Below are 18,831 nucleotides of genomic sequence, written 5' to 3' on the forward strand. Positions count from 1 at the left end.
GGCAGCTGGTATCAAACCACATGGAGAGAGGAGATGGCGACACATTGTAGTAACAGGAAATGGTTAACAAGAAAAAGAAACAGTAACAAAAATATTGATATACAAAAAAATAAAGAACACATTCTAACAGCTTTTTTGCACCACCCAAAGCACTTAAAAGTATCAATCTAAATTGCTTGCTGATACAAAAACAAATACACTGAGTATAAGCCGCACCTGATTATAAGTCACAGGTTGCAATACAGAGTGTGATAAAAGGTATCTGTTCTGTCATCATCTGTTGAGGGTGGGGACAGTGATCCTGATCTCCATGGGAGATATTCTGCCAATGGGCCATCCATTGAAACCAGGCAGGGCAGTGTTCTTATCTTTTCACAACCCATCCTTCCTCCAGCCAGTCATTTTCTGCTCATGGCCATTGAGTCCCACTGTGGGACTGATAACATTACTGCATCCCATTGGGAGTTGCTCCAGCCAGGGGGAAGAGCCCAACATTTCTCACCAAGATAAAAATAGAGGGTTTGGGACACTAAGGGAGCCCCTTTCTCCACTGGACCCCAGAGGAAAACCGGATTTCTCCACATCACCACTGGACCTCCAGAGGGAAACTGCACCTTGTACAGGAGCACTGCTCCAACTGAGCCACATCTGTCACTGCAGGAGGATGCAGCCACCATGGAATGGGACTGCTGCCAACACCCTGCCTGACGGGTGTCAGGTTGTACTCTGACTGTGTCAGGGTTTGGAGTTTGTTTCTTCGTAGTACTGTATTTCTATTTTAATTTCCCTAGTAAAGAACTGTTATTCCTAATTCCCATATTTTTGCCTGAAAGCCCCTTGATTTCAAAATTATAATAATTTGGAGAGGGTTTACATTCTCCATTTCAAAGAGAAGCTCCTGCCTTTCTCAGCAGACACCTGTCCTCCAAACTAAAACAGCAACTTTTCATTCTTTGTCCATATATAAGCCGCACCTGATTATAAGCCACACTTTGGGTTCGGACCAAAATTTTAGTCAAAATGGTGCGGTTTATAACTGTGAAATTACTGTAATTGCCAACCAACCAGCAGGAACTAATTTAGCAGGAACCATTTTATTCCTTTTCTTCCTTTTTTAAATTAAAACAATAAATATGTAACTTCTGTTGATATCACAGGGTCAACACATCTAGGCAGGAATGACAGACCTGCCATGTAGGGTCCTTCACTCCGTCTCTCATCAGGAATAAACACAAAATCTCCATTTATAAACTGAGTGATTTGGGAGGTGCAAATTAATCCCTCCTGTCCTTTGCAGCATTCCCTGTGCCCGTTGCCTACCGAGTCCTCAGCCTGGGAATCCTCCTCCTCCACAGCCAGCTCCTCCACCCAGTCTGAGTCCACCTCGATGGCGCGCTCCTCGCCGTCCACGGACAGGTGGCTGGGGCCCTGCCCGCCGCTCTGGCTCAGGGCGTTGGTCACATCGGCCAGGTAGGACACGATGTGGCACGTGCACTCCAGGATTGTCACGTGCTGGGGAGCAGAAGGCAAGGAAAATCAGAGGCAACACACTAGCTGCTACAGGGCATGACCACAGGGCAGTCACCCCCTGATCAAATTGCTTTAGAATTCCCACATGCAACCAAGCCAAGAGAGCTGCACTTGTGCCTGGGAGTCATTCTGCAAGTGCAGCACAAGTCTTACCTTCCCTTGCATGACGTTGGCGTTCATTTTTTCTACCACGTTCTTTTGAGACAGGTATTTCTTGCTACAACACAGAACAGTGGGAATTACTACAGCATGGTTTAGGATGGAAGGGATCCTAAAGCCCACCTCATCCCTGCCAGGGGACACCTTCCACTATCCCAGCTTGGACCAATCCCCCGTCCAACTGGCCTGGAACACTTCCAGGGATGGGGAGTCCAAAACCCCTCACTCCAGCTGACAGTCTTTGGAAAGTATAAACTCAGTTCTGAACAACAGCTTCAAGCATTCAGTTTGCTTCAGATTAACAACAGGGAATGTGTAAATGCAGTAATTAAACCACCCAGAGTAAAGAAAAAAAAAACCATGGTTGTTTGAAACAGATGGACACAGATCAGCCCCCCTCAGACACTTTATATCCCAAACAATAAACAATAAACTGAGGGAGAAAGGAAGATCTGTAAACCCAATTTTCTGTCCCCAAAACACCAGAAAAGAAATAAAAAATCCCCACAAACGAGGCATCAGCAGTACAGAGTTCACTCTTACCATCTGCCCAGCCAGTCCACAGCAGCACCATGAAGCTGGAGGTGTCCTGCCCCTTGTCCTGCACTGGCCAAAGTTGCCATGACGACCATCAGCTCAGGAAAGCCCGTGCCATCCCCATTGGCCAACATTTCCGTTGCCATTGGTATCAAAGTGCTGAGCAGAACAGTGCACACGCCTTCCCCTACTTGGCTGAGCAAAAAGAGGAGAGTTTCACACAGGTACCACAAAGAACCAGTAGCAACTCACTTGAGAACAAGAGGAACACAGAGCAGACACAAGACAGGACCAAGGCTGTGCTTTACCTGTTCTCCCGAACAATGTACGTGGTCAGGAGTTGCAAGAGTTGCCTGTTCTCCTGCACCACATCCAGCTGGTCTGAGTCCTTGGGTGGGGACATGGTCATCCTGGTCAGCCAGGCCTGCAGCCTCACAGGCTCCACACAGGCCAGCTGGGCCAGGGAGCCACAGAGGCGCAGCAGGCTGGGGTTGGGGCTCTTCTCAGCTGGGGGGAAAATGTGATAGGAAGGAAAATGTGAAAATGGCTTTCCTTGAAAGTGTGAAGCTGTCAGACTCCCTCCCACAGCTTTTCTTCCAAGCACCTTCCAATCTCAGACAATACAACAGCATGAAGTAGAAAAGGCAGGATGGAGGAGATCCCACTGGCACTTACTCAGTTGGAAGAGCTTGGTGAAGAATTTCAGCACCCTGTTACAGAACTTGGCCGAGAGGTTCTCGTTGGCTGTTGCCATCATGATCTGCACCAGTTCTCCACTGTACAGAGGGGAGAATGAAATCAGCTTGGTAAAAAGTAGCCCATTCCCCTTTGCCACTGGCTCCACTTCTCTCTGCTGTCACGTTTCGGGCTGGCAGGAGTTTGTGTTAACACTGTTCAGCAGCCAAACCACACAAACTGCTTTCAGCCAAACAGTAAATCCAGTTCAGACCAAAACTCATAAACGGGCCCCTCAGCAGCATTTCAGTGCTCTCTACATGTCCAGTCACAAAAAGGCCTGAACTGGCTTCAAAACAGAAGTCAAGATTTTCTTGCCTCTCTTTCCTTTCCATATTAACAATGTACAGCCACCAGGCTGCTTTCATTCTGAACTTTCAACAGGTAGAGAGAAAAACCAGGCAATGGTCAGATTTCTGCTGGAGAAAACCTTTCATCTTGTTCACCTCATACTCAGAACACTTTGGATGTGCCAGGTTGTTTCAATCCCAGCTGTTCTAGGCTGCTGCTCGCACAATTTGTGTTTATGATTCTAAGTCAGGTCAACCCCTATCCCTCATCCTTAAAATTATCAACCTGTGACCCCACAGAAGCACTGAGAGAATTTGGGATTTTGCAGCTTGGTCTATAAGTGCCTTAAGGAGCAGCATCTCTCAGAAAGCTGCTCTGACAGAACAATCACCCTGCAAGATTCCCCACTGACCATCACTGTGAGGCCTCATGAGTATTTGATTTGGACAAAGATGCAGGTCCTCTCCCTCCCCAGAGTTCTTCCCTGCACTGCCTGAAGGACACCCTGGCTTTATAGAGTCTGTATTTCCCCACACAATGGCACTGACATCACCTTGGTGTCTACAGTGACAAGCTAACAGAAAAAGGATGAGAAATGAAGTCCTTAGGCTACAACTTCAATGGTGACTTCACCTTTCTGAAAAGAATTCCTCCATGGCTTTTCTGGCCTGGCTGCTCTCCAGCTGTTTCTCCAGATGCTGCAAACATTCCTCCAAGATGGACTCATCCAGGCCACTGAGGATTAAAAGAGGAATAGATAAGGATCAAATACACGAGGATCAAATAGGAACATCTAGAAACAATTTCAACAACCACAACAGTTCAGAGACCAGAAGTGATCTATTTGCCAATACAACTCCAGTAAATTTTCCACCAATTGAAAACAGCTTTTCTTCCAAGAGACAGGACAAAACCAACTGATGAACAACTTTTCATAAACACCAACAGATCCACCAAGTTAGAACAAAGGGACACATGATGCTGTAAGGCAAGTCCTAGTCAGAGTTTTAAAATAATCCAGAGCTTTCAGACACCTCACACACAAATTCCTATAAACACTTGCTCTTTTTACACTTTAAGTGTCTTTTACACTTTTAGTCTCTTTCAGTCTCTTACTCCTCTCCATTCTCCCTTTCTCTCACCCCCACTCCAGAATTCCGGTAATGTGAATAAAATATCTCATATTTATAGTATACAAGTACAGAAGCTTTCAACAGATAAAAATAAACTGATTTTTATTCTTCCAGAACCAACCCTGCCACAGCCAATCTTTGCTCACAGTTTAGTTACCTGTTTGGGTCAGCGTGATGGGCCAATATGTTATAGCAGCCCGTGATCAACTTCTCATAAACACGCGCCAGGAACTCATCGGACTCGGCCGGGCCCAAGATCCTTTCCAGGGAGTTGCTGCTGATTTCTGCCACACTCTCTGTGCTGGTCTCCAGAAGGAGGGGCAGCAGGGAATGGATCACCTGGGGTGGGTTCAGATCATCTGACCAGCTTGAAAAGAAAAGGACACAAGTTAATTCTCCACAGGAGGTATCACAGATCATCCCTATTGGAAACCAGAATACACATTCAGTGAGGCACAGCTCTGGCTGGAAGTCAGTGATGAAACTCTTTCTGAAAGGTGGGATAAAAACACTGGCCCAGCTATTTTCCCCCTCAGAAAATTTGGAAAATTCTACATGTCACTTTTGCATATACAGAGTTACAACATCTGTCTAGACAGTCTCACTACCACATATCAAGGCTTGGGGCTTGTCTGCAGTGTCAACATCTACTTTTTGGTTTCAGAGCATTTTAGACTAAGTCCCTGGAAAAAATGGCATTTCACTTTTCCTCACACATTAAAAAGTTCACTCAAGTGAATGATAACAAAACACAAATGAATTAATTTGATCCATAATGTGCCAGTTTATATCCCAGTTTCTTCAAATCCGTATTTGACAAAAAAGGTTTCCCTCAGTGAGCTTGACTTTTGGAGATACCACAGGAAGGCAGAAAAACCGTCTGTCATTTATTTGGTATTTGGAACTGTGAACTGGAAGGTTGAGGTCAGAAGCAGTACCAGGTCAGTAAGTGGTGCACAGACACAGCCTGAAGTCAGCCCTGGAGGTCACAGAGCAAAGCACCCAGCAGTGGGTGGAACACACAGTGGAACACAAGGAACTTACACGATGAGATCCCCGGTGAGCCTGACCAGGGACAGCAGAGTGTGCTTGAGAGAGGCAGCCAGGGGCAGGCTCTGGCTGCAGAGGGTGCCCAGGTGGGCAGCCTGCACGGCGCTGATGTAGCTCTCTGCAGGGATGGTGTCATTGGCAAAGGCGTTGCGCTGGGGAGGGACAAACACACACATCAGAGCCTGGATCTGGCACAGAGCCATCACTGCCCCCACTGCCAGCAAGCCCTGCAGCTGCACTCACACCAGATCAGGCCCTGAGGCTGCACTCACAGCAATTCCTGCAGCATCACACCAGATCAGGCCCTGAGGCTGCACTCACCCACGAGCCAATGTTGGGGAACTCATTGGTGTGGATGTTGTTCCAGGATTCACACAGAGTCTGCACAGCTGATGGCAAGTTCTGGACAAGGGTTGGACCTGCAGTTACACAGAACAATCAGGCACTGAATAAATTCATAGGTCTACAAATCAAAAACATCCCTAAGTCTTTAAAAGCATCCCAGTTTCTTTCACTTCATTAAAACTGCAGAAAACATGGCACAAATACTAATTCACAGAAATCTTCAGCATACCAACCTTTCACAGCCCCCCTTGTCATTCCATGCCACAAGCTCCAATATGGTTATAAAAACATTTCACTAATCCAGAGGAGCCCACAAGATAATGATCCTTTCAAGGTCTGCCCAACTGTTTGTTGGTGGGATACTGAAGAGACTTTGCTGCAGCACAACTCACTCGTTTGAACAGCGGTGGAGATCACTTTGAAATTGGGGATTGGAAGCATTGTGGAGTGATTCACCTACAGGGGAGGCCCCTGACCCCCAGCAGTGCCCTGCCCCTCACCCAGAGTGTTGGACTTGCAGCGGCCGGAGCCGATGGCCAGGACGGCGGCGTAGCCCCGCAGCTTCTCCTCGGAGGGTTTGCTGTCCGAGGAGCCCTCCTCCGACAGGCTCCGCAGCAGGTACGACCTGCAGGCACCACAGGGATTTACCTCAGCAACAGCTCTGCACTTCACAGCTCAGTGTGTCAATGAGTGACAGATAAAACAAACTTCTCAAGCTCTGCCCCACACTTCATCTCATACCACTAAGGGAGTTCTGGGCTTTTATCCCCTCTAAGCTACTTACCAGGAGAAGTGCCCAAAGAGTAAAAGCTGATTTACTTTTGCTTTCTTCTACACAGGTTCTAACGAGAGTTTAGAAGAATTTAGATCTTTAATGTAAGAATTAACCCCCCTTCTCTTTCTTGATGGTCTGACAGCCTCAGTATTATCCCAGAGAAATAACCTTAAGTAGCACTGTCCTAAAGGGTGGTTTTTCTTTGGAGGAAAAGCTGGTTTTGCAAACTTGCAAGGAAGTCTTGGAAGATCAGACAAGGAGGCTACTAAGAAACAACAAAGTCCCACACATGGCTTTGAGAAGCTACTTGGTATGCTACTTCTAAAGCAATGGATTCTCTAGAGCACATAATTACTCTGGACTATAAAACTCCCAGGCACTTCTAAGAAAACAACACAGGAAATGCAGACAAAGCCCAATGCACAGCAGGAAATTGTATTGCTGCTGGAAATCCCAAGGACTGTACCTGGTAAAAGTAGCGTAAGTGTCAATGAGCTGCAGCGTAGCAGGGAGGAGGTTCTTGGTTATCTCTGAGGATTTCTGGGGATCAGTTTCTGCAGCTAACTTGGAAAAGTGCTCATCTAGAGAAACCTGGATTTTGGAGATTGCAGCATCAAGGGTGTAAATGGATTGTAAACTGGGGACTTCATGCAGCTGGAGAATGGTTGTGCAGTCGACAGCACAGAAAGAAGAGATCTGAAAATACAGAAGATGGAACAGTAAGTGCAGAACACCCCACAGAAGCAGAAGTTTGTACACCCAGCTGCACTCCCACAGCTCACCTGTCGAGCAAAGTATTCCTCTGCTATTTCCACATCGTACTTCACTGAGATGCACTTGCTGGAGGTCAGTTCAATGAGAGGAGCAGCATGTTCAGCCTTCATGCCCTGCTTGATAAGGTGATCCTACAAATGCCAAAACCCAGATCCATCACACCTGAACAGTGCTCTGGAATGAACCAGTATGGAAAAGACAAGCACAAGTTCCCCCCAAACAAATCCCACATGCAGAGCATGCAGGGACTGGCACTGCCACTGTTACCACATCCCACAGAGCTGGGGTTGTACCTTGATCCACGCCACGTAGGACGGGATCTGCAGGCGGGAAGACCAGCGCAGGGTGTGCAGGAGGTCACAGTCACTCATCTCAGGGGTGTTCATGGCCAAATGGTGCATGTAGCTTTTGGAGGGAGGCAAAATCCCCAGGATCCGCCACAGGATCAGGAAGTAGTACTGAAGGGCACAGGCTTCCTAAATAGAGGAACAGTTAGAAAAATCAGTACAGAAAGATTGCACTTTCCATCATTACAGCTTCTGAAATATCTCCACACTCCTGTAGATGTGTCAAATCAGATGAACACATTATGCACTGAGTTTCTCTCATATTAAACAATAAAATACAGGAGTGAGAAAAAAAAAAAGGACAAATAATATGATTTTCTCCTGCTTAATCATGTTCTAGCCACACCTCCTGGAATTACCCTGGACTTACAGCAAGTCTGAAGCACATTATAAATTAAAAACTCAAGAGGATGTGCAGCCACCACAAACGCTATGGTTAGTTATGAGATTTTTATGATTCTCATTACTCCAAGCACAGTCCAAAATACTTTGGTTAAATACTTTTCTTGAAAATACTAAGTTTGAAAACTCATTGTTCCCCAACACATCAGCAAGATTCCAGCAGAGCCAGCAAGACAGTCTTACCAGTGCAGTGACATTTTTGTTCTCCCTCCTCCTGAGTGTATCAAACTGGGAGCCAGCAGCCAGTAACGAGGTGAGGGCTGTGTAGAGCTCATCGTACTTTGTAGTCCTGGAGAAAAGGACCTCACAAACCTGCAGGACATGACAAATCAGGACCTTTGCTTTGCAAAGCTCTTTAAGTCTGCAGAATATCCACAGCCCAAAACCTTGCAAAATAAACTTCAGGGAGAGGTTCTGTTGGGACTGAGAATCAATGGCCTGAGGATAAGGAGCAGGCAGGAGAGAGCCCATAACCCTAATGGTAACAAATCTAGTGAGGAAGCAAAACCCAGGGAGAAGAATTTGGAGCAAAGTGATGAGGAAACAACTCCAATGCCACGTGTCTCTGAATCCCAAACATTCCTGCAAGTACTACAACAGATCTTCCCAGACTTTGCAAAGTGAGTGCCCTGACATCCCACTAGGGATAAGAAGGAATCCCATGTTATCTTATCTGGCCACTCTTCTCCACTCAGTGAAAGATTCCTGGTCCCTCTTTTTAATCAAGTCTTTCCTTCTTGTCTGTTTTCCCTGGCACTTGGCAAACCCCCATGGCCTCCAAAAAGTCTGCACTAGCAATGCCATACCGTGCTATCCAGACGGTTCAGATCATCCTCAGAAGCTTCTGGAGACAGGATGCAGTAGAACCTGGGCTGTGGGGCAGAGTCTGGAATGGGAGAACAAAAAACAACCTTCATAGTGACAGTTTAAACAGGCCACGCTGTGTTATATTCTCTCCTCCATGCTTTCTGCATTGTATGACCACCACCAGATTCCAAGGCAGCTCCATGACACATTACAGGTGCTCTAACCTGTGCTATAGGCAGCCAGAGCTTACTTACTCCTACAATCCTGGCAAAATAATTATTTTTAATTACTGTTGCATACTCCTAGAAGAGAACAACTTTCAATTTTGTTTAATAAAACAATTCTTGCATTATTAGATATACTTCTATCTAATGTAACTATGGCCATTAAAAGCAGAAAAAGTTGCCCAAACCAAGGGACAGAAAAGGCTCTCATTTATTTATAAAAGCAAATCTTGGAATAAAAAATTCCTTACATTTTTTTTTTTTTTTACCTGATGAACAGTGTTTGGTCCAGTTTTCTTCCACTTCTTTAAAGCCATGATAAAGTGGGACAGATGTTCGTCTGCTGCTGTCCTGGGATCCACTCACCCAGCCAATGGGTGGAGTCAGCAAATTATATTGTACCTGAATTAAAAAACACAAACAGAAACCCACCATGGCATCTTTGTCACTGAGAGCTAGGGGGAAAACACCATCCCACAGAGAAAGAAACACAAATTAGAAACAGTCCTCTTCAAAACAACAACATTCCACTCTTCTGGGGGAAGCCCTGGACACTCCCTGATGGTTTTTATTCTGGACTGAGCAGTTTAAATCCATGGCCAAGCTTCCCATAATTGAAAAAACCAGGCACAAAGCACCATCTTGTCCCATTAATGAGGACAAGTGCCAAAACCTCCACAGAGAAACACTAAAGCAAGGAAGTACAAAAGGTATTCATGAAATAAACAGCTAAATACTCAAGATTTTAAAGACATGGTGGACAATCGTCATGTCCTTACTAGGATTTATTAAGACCCTGTCACAGCAGGAATTTACACTCCAACTGAACATGCTGCTAGGAACCAGTCACGATAATTCATCATTCCTTGGAACTCCAAAATTTGGCAACAACACCAAAACTGATTTACTCACAAGAGTCATGGAAAGAACACACCAAATGATTGTCCATTCCAGATCCCTGCTGGGTGACCAATTCAATATCCAGCTATCCAAATCTTACCTGTTCAAACAGGTACACGGGGGCCTTGGAGTACTGGTGGAGCAGGTAATCAAACACCAGGAGCAGCCGTGCCACGATCAGAGGCACAGAACACTGCTGGGTCTCCATGTTTGCTGTCAGCTCCACAATGGTCTGGATACAGAGCATCATGATGGACCTGCGGCCCCTCTCCGAGAAATTGTGGAAAATGAGCAACAGCAGCTGGAGATGCTCCACATTCAGATCTTCTGTGTCACTGGGGAGAGTTCCCTGCAAGGCATTTTGCTTCAGGGTGCCCACAAACCTGGCAAAAGGAGAGGAAGTTTGTCAAGTTTAGTTTATCTCTGAGATCCCTCTTCAAAACCCCTTTAACTAGAAGTAATTTCACCATTATAAGCCGCACTGAGTATAAGCCGCACTTCCGGGTGCCAGCAACTTTTCATTCTCTGTCCATACACAAGCCACACCTGATTACAAGCCGCATGTTACAATATAGAGTGTGATAAAAGGGATCTGTTCTATCACCATCTGTTGAGGGTGGGGGCAGTGATCCTGATCTCCACAGGAGATATTCTGCTAATGGGCCATCCATTGAAACCAGGCAGGGCATTGTTCTTTATCTTTTCACAACCCATCCTTCCTCCAGCCAGTCATTTTCTGCTCATGGCCATTGAGTCCCACTGTGGGACTGATAAAATTACTGCATCCCATTGGGAGTTGCTCCAGCCAGGGGGAAGAGCCCAACATTTCTTACCATAATAAAAACAGAGGGTTTGGGACACTAAGGGAGCCCTTTCTCCACTGGACTCCAGAGGAAAACCGGATTTCTCCACATCACCACTGGAGCTCCAGAGGGAAACTGCACCTTGTACAGGAGCACTGCTCCAACTGAGCCACATCTGTCACTGCAGGAGGATGCAGCCACCATGGAATGGGACTGCTGCCAACACCCTGCCTGACAGGGTGTCAGGTTGTACTCTGACTGTGTCAGGGCTTGGGGTTTGTTCCTTTGTAGTGCTGTATTTTTATTTTAATTTCCCTAGTAAAGAACTGTTATTCCTAATTCCCATATCTTTGCCTGAAAGCCCCTTGATTTCAAAATTATAATAATTTGGAGGGAGGGGGTTTACATTCTCCATTTCAAAGAGAAGCTCCTGCCTTTCTCAGCAGACACCTGTCCTCCAAACTAAAACAGCAACTTTTCGTTCTTTGTCCATATATAAGCCGCATCTGATTATAAGCCGCACTTTGAGTTCGGACCAAAATTTTAGTCAAAATGGCGCGGCTTGTAACCGTGAAATAACTGTATATTTTTCTGCTTACTGTTTCAATACTAATTTCACAAATGTTCACTACATTATGTGTTGGAATGACACTGTGTGAGCAATAAAACCTACTTTTAAAGTAAATTAAAATTGGTGGGAAATATATTTAGTGGAAAACAGGAACAATCATTCAAATGGAAAAGGGGTGATTCAAACCTGTTCCCTGGGAAAGGTTGTTCATGAGAGCTTTAAACCACCCAAACCCTATCAGTGAAAGCCAGATAATGGCAGAGAGGAGCAACCTCAGCACCATCCTAACAGAACCTTGCAGAAACCTGTTGAAAAATAAGAGATTCTCCTTCCCTTTTTTCAGTCAGCCTTGCTGCAACTCAGCCTCTCCCCGCTAACTCCTGACTGCAGGTCCCATTTCCTGGGCTCTGGGTGAGGATTCCCCAGCACAGCAAACTGACCCTCTGCTCCTCCCAGATCAGGGAACACACACACTTGGAATGCTGAGGCCAGAGAATTTTCACTTGACAGGAAATGAGAGAGGTAAAAGATTTACAGTTTAACATAAAATGATCTCACCTTTCCCAGACTTTAAGGCATTCTGGAACATCAGGATCTCCCTGGGAACTGGCTTTATGCTGCCAAATCAGCAGGAGTCGGGACAGCACCGACAAACTCTGAGGGTGGATGTAGAGAGGCCATGGACCTTCAGAAAAAGGGGCAACTCCCAGCTGCTGGAGAAGTGTGCTCTGGAACAAAACAGGGGCTTGTTGGAAAGAGGAACGTCCTGTCCAATGCTTTAATTATTTAGAAGTATAATCTGAGCATACAGATGACAATAAACAGCAGGGTTCTCAGCTCTGCTCACACAGCAATGCCTCTCCTGTCTCAGATACAGGGCAGAGCTACTGAGGGACACTCAATGCTGTCACTTTGCCACCTAAACACAACCAAGTCTCAATACCAATGCAGAAAAAATGGCATTAATGAGCTTTTCTCATTCACTGCAGTATCAGAGCAGGTGAGACTATGCTGCTGTGTTCTGTATCTGTCAATTTGCAAGAACCCTTTGATCACAGTAAGATTTGCTTCTTTCCAAAGGCAGATTGATGAAAATTCTAACTGCTTTTAAAAATTAATAAACAACCGAGTGTTTTAAACACACTAGAAAACAGCCCACAAAGTATAGGGGTTGAATTCAGTGATGGGTGAAGCAGGTTCATAACCTCCATGACAGGGTTAAGTCAGGTATGTCCATGACTCAGCAAAGAAACCTAGAGGCTACAAAGTTAGGACATGAAAGCAAAAGGATTAATTTGATTCTCTCCTGAAAAATTCCAAGGCCTTTCAGCATCAGTCCTGACATCAGGGCAAACCTGTAGTAATGTCTCTTGATAAACTCATGGATAGAGGCTACTCTCCAAGACAAAATACACAAACTCATTTCCTTCTCAGCTTCCATCCCCTTTGAAGTCCAGTGGATTAGTCTGAACTCTAGATGTTAAGTTTACACTATGCAGGATGTTTTGTGCTGGATGATTGCAAAGGTCATTCAAAACATAGGACTCCAAATATTCCAACCTCTTTTTGCAGAATACACTCAGGGCCAAATGGAACAACCAATACACTACTCAGAGTGTGGAGAATCCATATAGAGTCATAAACAAACATCAATATTTCTTCATTTTATTTATGCATTCAATCCCAGCTCACCTGCAGGGCAGGGGACTGAAGATCTGAGGTCACTAAGGAATGGTTGAAGTGATACAGAGCAGCAGCAAACTCCTCATCTGATGTGCCTGTAAGACAGGGATCGAGAGCCACTTACTACCTTTGCTCTCCAGTATTTAAACTTTGACAAGAAGCTAAAAAAAGAGAGACACCTCTGAGTTGTACAGCTCTACAGAGAGGTTTGCTCACTCACCCTTCAGGCCATCCTTGTCCACCTCCTTGATGATGCTTGCCAGCGTGGCCATGTGCTGCTCCGACAGGGACACGCTCAGGTAGTTGCGGATGAAGTTATTCCTGGAGTTCAGCATAGAAGAAGTGATAAAGTTCAAAATGTTTGAAGCTAGGCTCAAAAACTGAAAAGAAAAGAGAAACATACTATAGAAGCAACAAAAGCAGAGGGACAACGTTATACAAAAGCTAAGCCACCAGTAAGATAAATCAAGTCTCTTAAACCATCCCCCCTGCAGTGGAGGAAAGGTGCACTCATGACAATCCAGCCCCCTGCACTGTGGGCTGGACCAGGACTGATTCCAGAACTCTCTGAGAAGGTTGGAGGCCTCCAACTTCTCCCCTGCAGTATTTATTTTTGTCTTTACCCAACGGAGTTGGAGCTAAAAGCATTCTATCAGCAAGTCACATCACTTGCAGCTCTGCCCCCATTTTCCCTCTCCCTCAGGGTTGTATTGTAACCCAAACAGATACAATCTGCAGCCTCTGCTTCCCTGGCAGCAACAAATCCTGAGACACTCATCTGATGGGAAAGGAGAGAAAACATCCTTCTCCCCAGCCAGGACACTCCCTGATTCCCCTGAGCAGTGCACCAGAATCACCTGCCATTTCCCAGGGAGATTGTCCTGGCACAGCCCAGCTATCCCTGGCAGGAGCACACAGTGCTCACACAGGTGCCACAGCCCAGCAGTGCCCAGCTCCCTGAGCCCCCCCAGCTCCCTGAGCACCCCCCAGCTCCCTGAGCACCCCCCAGCTCCCTGAGCCTCCCCCAGCTCCCTGAGCCTCCTCAGCTCCCTGAGCCCCACCATCTCCCTGAGCACCCCCCGACAGCTCCCTGAGCACCCCCCGACAGCTCCCTGAGCACCCCCAGCTCCCTGAGCACACCCCCAGCTCCCTGAGCACACCCCCAGCTCCCTGAGCACCCCCAGCTCCCTGAGCACCCCCTCAGCTCCCTGAGCCCCACCATCTCCCTGAGCACCCCCAGCTCCCTGAGCCCCCCCAGCTCCCTGAGCCCCCCCAGCTCCCTGAGCACCCCCCCAGCTCCCTGAGCACCCCCACAGCTCCCTGAGCACCCCCAGCTCTCTGAGCACCCCCAGCTCCCTGAGCACCCCCCACAGCTCCCTGAGCCCCACCAGCTCCCTGAGCACACCCCCAGCTCCCTGAGCCCCCCCTCCAGCTCCCTGAGCACCCCCACAGCTCCCTGAGCACCCCCAGCTCTCTGAGCACCCCCAGCTCCCTGAGCACCCCCCACAGCTCCCTGAGCCCCACCAGCTCCCTGAGCACACCCCCAGCTCCCTGAGCCCCTCCACAGCTCCCTGAGCCCCCCCACAGCTCCCTGAGCCCCAGCTCTGGCCGTACCAGCTCGGGGTCCTTGCGGCTGGCCAGGATGTTCCCGTTCTCCCCAGCACTCTGCTTGTTGGGGCTCTTCACCCTGGGCGAGCTCTCCAGAGGGGGGGGTGGAGGGGGAGGTGGTGGAGCCACTTTCTCTTTGCTGGGAGAGATTGTCTCTTCAAACCATTGCCCCAGGATTGGTTCACTGTCGTCATCTGGCACACAGGCAGGAACAACAAACCCATAGTGTTATAAGCAAATACCTCACAAAACTACCCAGCTGAGAAAGACCTAAAGCAGAATTTCAGTGAGTAGCCTTAAGGTGTCTGCTACCTTCATTTCTTCTGTCCAAATCACAAGGCAAAGCCCTTTCACAGAGGTCCAGCAGGAATTTACACAGAGAAATTATTTCCACTCTCCTCTTAAGCAAACACTGTCAAATCCCAGCTACTCAGGCTTCAGTTCACATAGAAGAGTGCAGTCAGCACTACTTCTGCCACACAGACCTTACAAACTGCTCTGTATTTTCAGCATTACAAGTCATAGTCTGAGAAGGCAACATCACAGTAGCCAGGTTTCCATGAAATGTGCAAAGCAGGGTAAAATCCTGAGCTGCTGCAAACTCTCTTACCTTGGCTGCTGTCCTCCTCAGTGCTGCTGAAGTCATCCTCATAGTAAGTGTTGGAGTCAGTGGAGGCACTGGCATCGCTGCTCATGGAGCCCTTCCTCTGGCGCTGCAGGACACAGGCCTGAAGAACAGCACAACCAGGAAAAGTTTAGGATTATTAAAGATGATAATTTGAAAGTAAGAGCAACTTCCTCATACCTTTTAATTTTCTTCTAGTAAATTTGGCCCAACTAGTTTATTAACAGTTTTTCAAGGCTTTAGTTGTACTAAAAATTACACAGGATGATTGTTTATTTTCAATCTATGCCAAGCTTATAAGCAACACTTGAAATAACAGTTTTAATAGAAAATCATATGTTGTCAATGCAACCTTTTCATTTTTCCACTAAAATCACAAATACCACTGAATTTACAAAGTGTATTTCCATTAGCACGAGTTTATCAAATTTACATCTCTGAAAAGAGGAAAAAGAAAGGCCCTGGTTGATGACTTTTGGAAGAAGAATTGTATGTTCTCAGCACAGCCCCCCCAGTTTCTTAAGTGATGACAATCTGGAGTGGCTCAGCTCCAGAAGTTCTCTAGCTCTGTGCCAGTTCCCACCTTTCTGTAGGAAGTGGAGAGTAGAGTCAGCAGCAGATTAGTGAGTGGCACAGAGTCTATGAGCCTCTGGATCCTCTGGATGGATGTGCTCTGAGCCATGACATCCAGCACTGCTGGAGGGCCATCACTCTCCCAGCCCTGGAAGACAGAATTTCAAATTGAGTTGAAATAAAGGGAAATTGGCAGGAGAATTCCAAGTGTGATCACTGGAGAAGGCAGAATGTCCCAGGACAATGTCTGTGCTACCTGCATACCTTGTGCAACGCCTCCACTTGCAGATCTTGGAAAAGAGATGACAGTAATTTGATGGCATGATTTGCCAGCACCACTGACAACACCCCAAACCCTTGATGCCTGCAGAAATAGAAAGGACAGAATGTCATTTCAGGGGGAAAATAATAAATAAATACTAAATAAAGCAACTGCTTTGCTAAAGTAGATACAACAACTTCTCTTATTTCCAAGACTCAGCACTTGAATTGCAAATAGAGATAAAATTTCACAAGACCAACAAGAGCCTACAGCAGCTGCTTGCTCAGGCTGGTTAGACCCCTGGACAGTGCTCCCTGCAGGGGTGTCACATACCCTTTCCCAGGTCCCAGCTTGGGAGACCCCACGCCCTCCTTAGTGCGAGCAATGATGTCTCTGACACGAAGAGCAGCCAAGGGATCCTTCTCCTTCCCCTTATCAGCCAAGGCCGTGGGGCTGAGGTTCAAGATGAGGAAGAGGCTGTTCAGCAAACACCAAGCCCCGAGCAGCTGGAAGTTCTGATAATGCTATCGTGCCAAAAGTCACAGGGAAGGGGGAGAAAAAGCACCAAAAAGACAAAATACCATCAATCCAAATGCCAAAATACATCAGCACTAAAAGGGTGAAAAAGCCTCCTGAGATGGAAATCTTACCTCCCCCCCTGCACGGCGTGAATTGCTGATGGCTTGTCCAATCATTTCATAGATTTCAAGCTGCAAATAAAGCCAAAACCATGGTAAGGCACCCCACCAGACAGCAACAAAAATAAAAACTCCAAATGCAATTGTATTTTATCCTCTACAATTAGCCAGCCCTTTAACTCCTTCACTAGCAATGGCAATGTCCCAAAATCATAGCTGTGTATTGCCATGCAAACAAACACAAATTCTGTGCTCTTTGCTTACTGAGGAGGAAAACAATGAATAGCCTGTAGTTTACTTACACATTTCTGTACAATAGTAGCAGCATCGTTTTCATAATCTTCTTCTTTGGAGCTCGTTGACCCGGTTCGTACCTGTTGGGTGCTGCCCACGTGCAGGATGGCCATGCAGGTGGCCACACTCACACCTCAGGGAAAACAAGTGCAGGGGACATTCTTAGGAAGAGCCACTCTTGGGACAAAATATTCCTATTTAGCAATTAAAACAAGTCCCATCTAATGTGTTCATAACTTGACGGAGAAGGGAATTCTCAGTATTACAGTGGAAGATTAAAAAATCTTTACTACCCTCAAAACAGTCAAGTTTTACCCTACAGAAACACATGGGAGCAGTTAAAGGAGGTAAAAAATTGAAGATAATTTTCAGACATAAGTGCCACATCATCTTAAAGTGTCCCCCACACCAATTAAACACTCAGGATTTTGGTGTGCTTAAACCACTCCTGGGAAACAAGGCTGATTTGGGGCTTGTTAACAAGGCTTAACAAATTAAGCTGAAGCCTAAAGTAAAAATATATTATGCTCTGAATATAAAAAGAAAGAGCAGAAATTATAGGCTGTTAAGAAAATGTTGAGTCACTCAGTCTTTTTTTTAGATACTGACAGGAGCAGTGGCAGAACGTATCAGTAACAACTTCAGTATTAACCCAATCACCACACTGTGCTGGAAAGCTTCAAATCCAAGAGAAATAAAGGCTGCTTTTGAGCTGAGCCTCCAACATGCAGGTAACAAAGCACAGCCAAAAGCTCAAAATAACTACTGGAGATCTGGGGGAAGATAGGTTGAAAGGATAGTGCAGGATAGTGCAGAAGGCAATCTCTTCCTGATGAATTACAGCTGTACTGACTACTGAGGAGTGGAAACATCTGTGCCTGCCTGATGAATTTGGGTGTTATAAACCAGTGGGTTAGCTAGCCATAGTTGCAGTTAGAGCTAGAGACTTTGCTGCAGTTTGGGAGGGAGTGTGCTGGCTGTGCTGTGAGGAGGAAGGGATGTGCAGTTCTGCAAGGGACAGACAGGGCTAACCCTGGGCAGCCAGGTAAGGGACAGCTTGGGTTTAGCCAGTCATGTAGAAGGAAGAAGGAAACTTGCAGAGAGGAGAGGAGTCAGTGCTGTATGAAGCTGCCTATGAGGGAAGGAGTCAAACTTGTCTGAGAGAAGGCATGTAAAGTTTAGTGCTGGTGCCAGTTGTTACTCCAGAGATGCACTCACCTGCATAGAGACAGCTGAGAGCAAGAACAGTCACATCCTGGAGACGTGTGGGTGTCAGGGGCTCCAGCACAGGCAGGGACAGAGTATCCAGAGCCATGGTGACATCGATGACCAGTGAGTGGAACCTGTGGGCAGGGCACAGGGTGAGGACAGGCCAGAGAGCAGTGCCCTGCCAGCACAGGGAGGTGTCCCAGGCCCAGGGAGGTGGCCCAGGCACAAGGAGGTGTCCCAGGCAGGTGGCACTGACCCATTGCGCACGGCTGTGGCGTCGGCCACGGTGGCCGGCATGATGAAGAAGGAGTTGGCAGACACGGCGTCCTGGAAGCGGTTGATGTAGCGCAGGAAGTAGGGCAGGTTCAGGCACACACGCAGCAGCTTCTCAGAGCCACCTGCAAGGCACAGCAGCAGGGCTGTGTCACTGCTCAGCCCTAACGGTGCTCAGTAATTGACTTAATTGCTCTTGGTGGTGAGAAAATGCCAGGGGAGATGAAGCAATGGGATAAAGAGTGCTTGACAACAGCAGCTGCTGAAGTTTGCAGCCCACACT

General features: G+C 46.8%; 1 protein-coding gene across 2 annotated transcripts in view; it reads right to left on the bottom strand.

Moving 5' to 3' along the window:
- The window catches only part of UBR4 (ubiquitin protein ligase E3 component n-recognin 4), a 92,052-nt gene that overhangs the window by 66,750 nt on the left and 6,471 nt on the right, over positions 1-18,831 (bottom strand). For both annotated transcript variants that reach the window (XM_033079314.1, XM_033079313.1), the window contains exons 7-35: positions 18,532-18,673; positions 18,285-18,409; positions 17,075-17,199; positions 16,785-16,844; positions 16,468-16,658; positions 16,137-16,236; positions 15,883-16,020; positions 15,285-15,402; positions 14,681-14,868; positions 13,287-13,446; positions 13,076-13,161; positions 11,942-12,111; positions 10,110-10,392; positions 9,379-9,511; positions 8,885-8,964; positions 8,262-8,390; positions 7,623-7,805; positions 7,338-7,460; positions 7,022-7,251; positions 6,281-6,405; positions 5,757-5,854; positions 5,430-5,587; positions 4,543-4,752; positions 3,886-3,987; positions 2,902-3,002; positions 2,535-2,733; positions 2,233-2,421; positions 1,684-1,747; positions 1,321-1,512 (exon numbers count right to left, since the gene is read on the bottom strand). In XM_033079314.1, coding sequence (XP_032935205.1) covers positions 1,321-1,512; positions 1,684-1,747; positions 2,233-2,421; positions 2,535-2,733; positions 2,902-3,002; positions 3,886-3,987; positions 4,543-4,752; positions 5,430-5,587; positions 5,757-5,854; positions 6,281-6,405; positions 7,022-7,251; positions 7,338-7,460; positions 7,623-7,805; positions 8,262-8,390; positions 8,885-8,964; positions 9,379-9,511; positions 10,110-10,392; positions 11,942-12,111; positions 13,076-13,161; positions 13,287-13,446; positions 14,681-14,868; positions 15,285-15,402; positions 15,883-16,020; positions 16,137-16,236; positions 16,468-16,658; positions 16,785-16,844; positions 17,075-17,199; positions 18,285-18,409; positions 18,532-18,673 — 4,202 coding nt within the window. The remainder of the gene's footprint in view (positions 1-1,320; positions 1,513-1,683; positions 1,748-2,232; positions 2,422-2,534; positions 2,734-2,901; positions 3,003-3,885; positions 3,988-4,542; positions 4,753-5,429; positions 5,588-5,756; positions 5,855-6,280; positions 6,406-7,021; positions 7,252-7,337; positions 7,461-7,622; positions 7,806-8,261; positions 8,391-8,884; positions 8,965-9,378; positions 9,512-10,109; positions 10,393-11,941; positions 12,112-13,075; positions 13,162-13,286; positions 13,447-14,680; positions 14,869-15,284; positions 15,403-15,882; positions 16,021-16,136; positions 16,237-16,467; positions 16,659-16,784; positions 16,845-17,074; positions 17,200-18,284; positions 18,410-18,531; positions 18,674-18,831) is intronic.

The sequence above is a fragment of the Catharus ustulatus genome, chromosome 24, assembly GCF_009819885.2.
Source record: "Catharus ustulatus isolate bCatUst1 chromosome 24, bCatUst1.pri.v2, whole genome shotgun sequence".
NCBI classification, from domain to species: domain Eukaryota; kingdom Metazoa; phylum Chordata; class Aves; order Passeriformes; family Turdidae; genus Catharus; species Catharus ustulatus.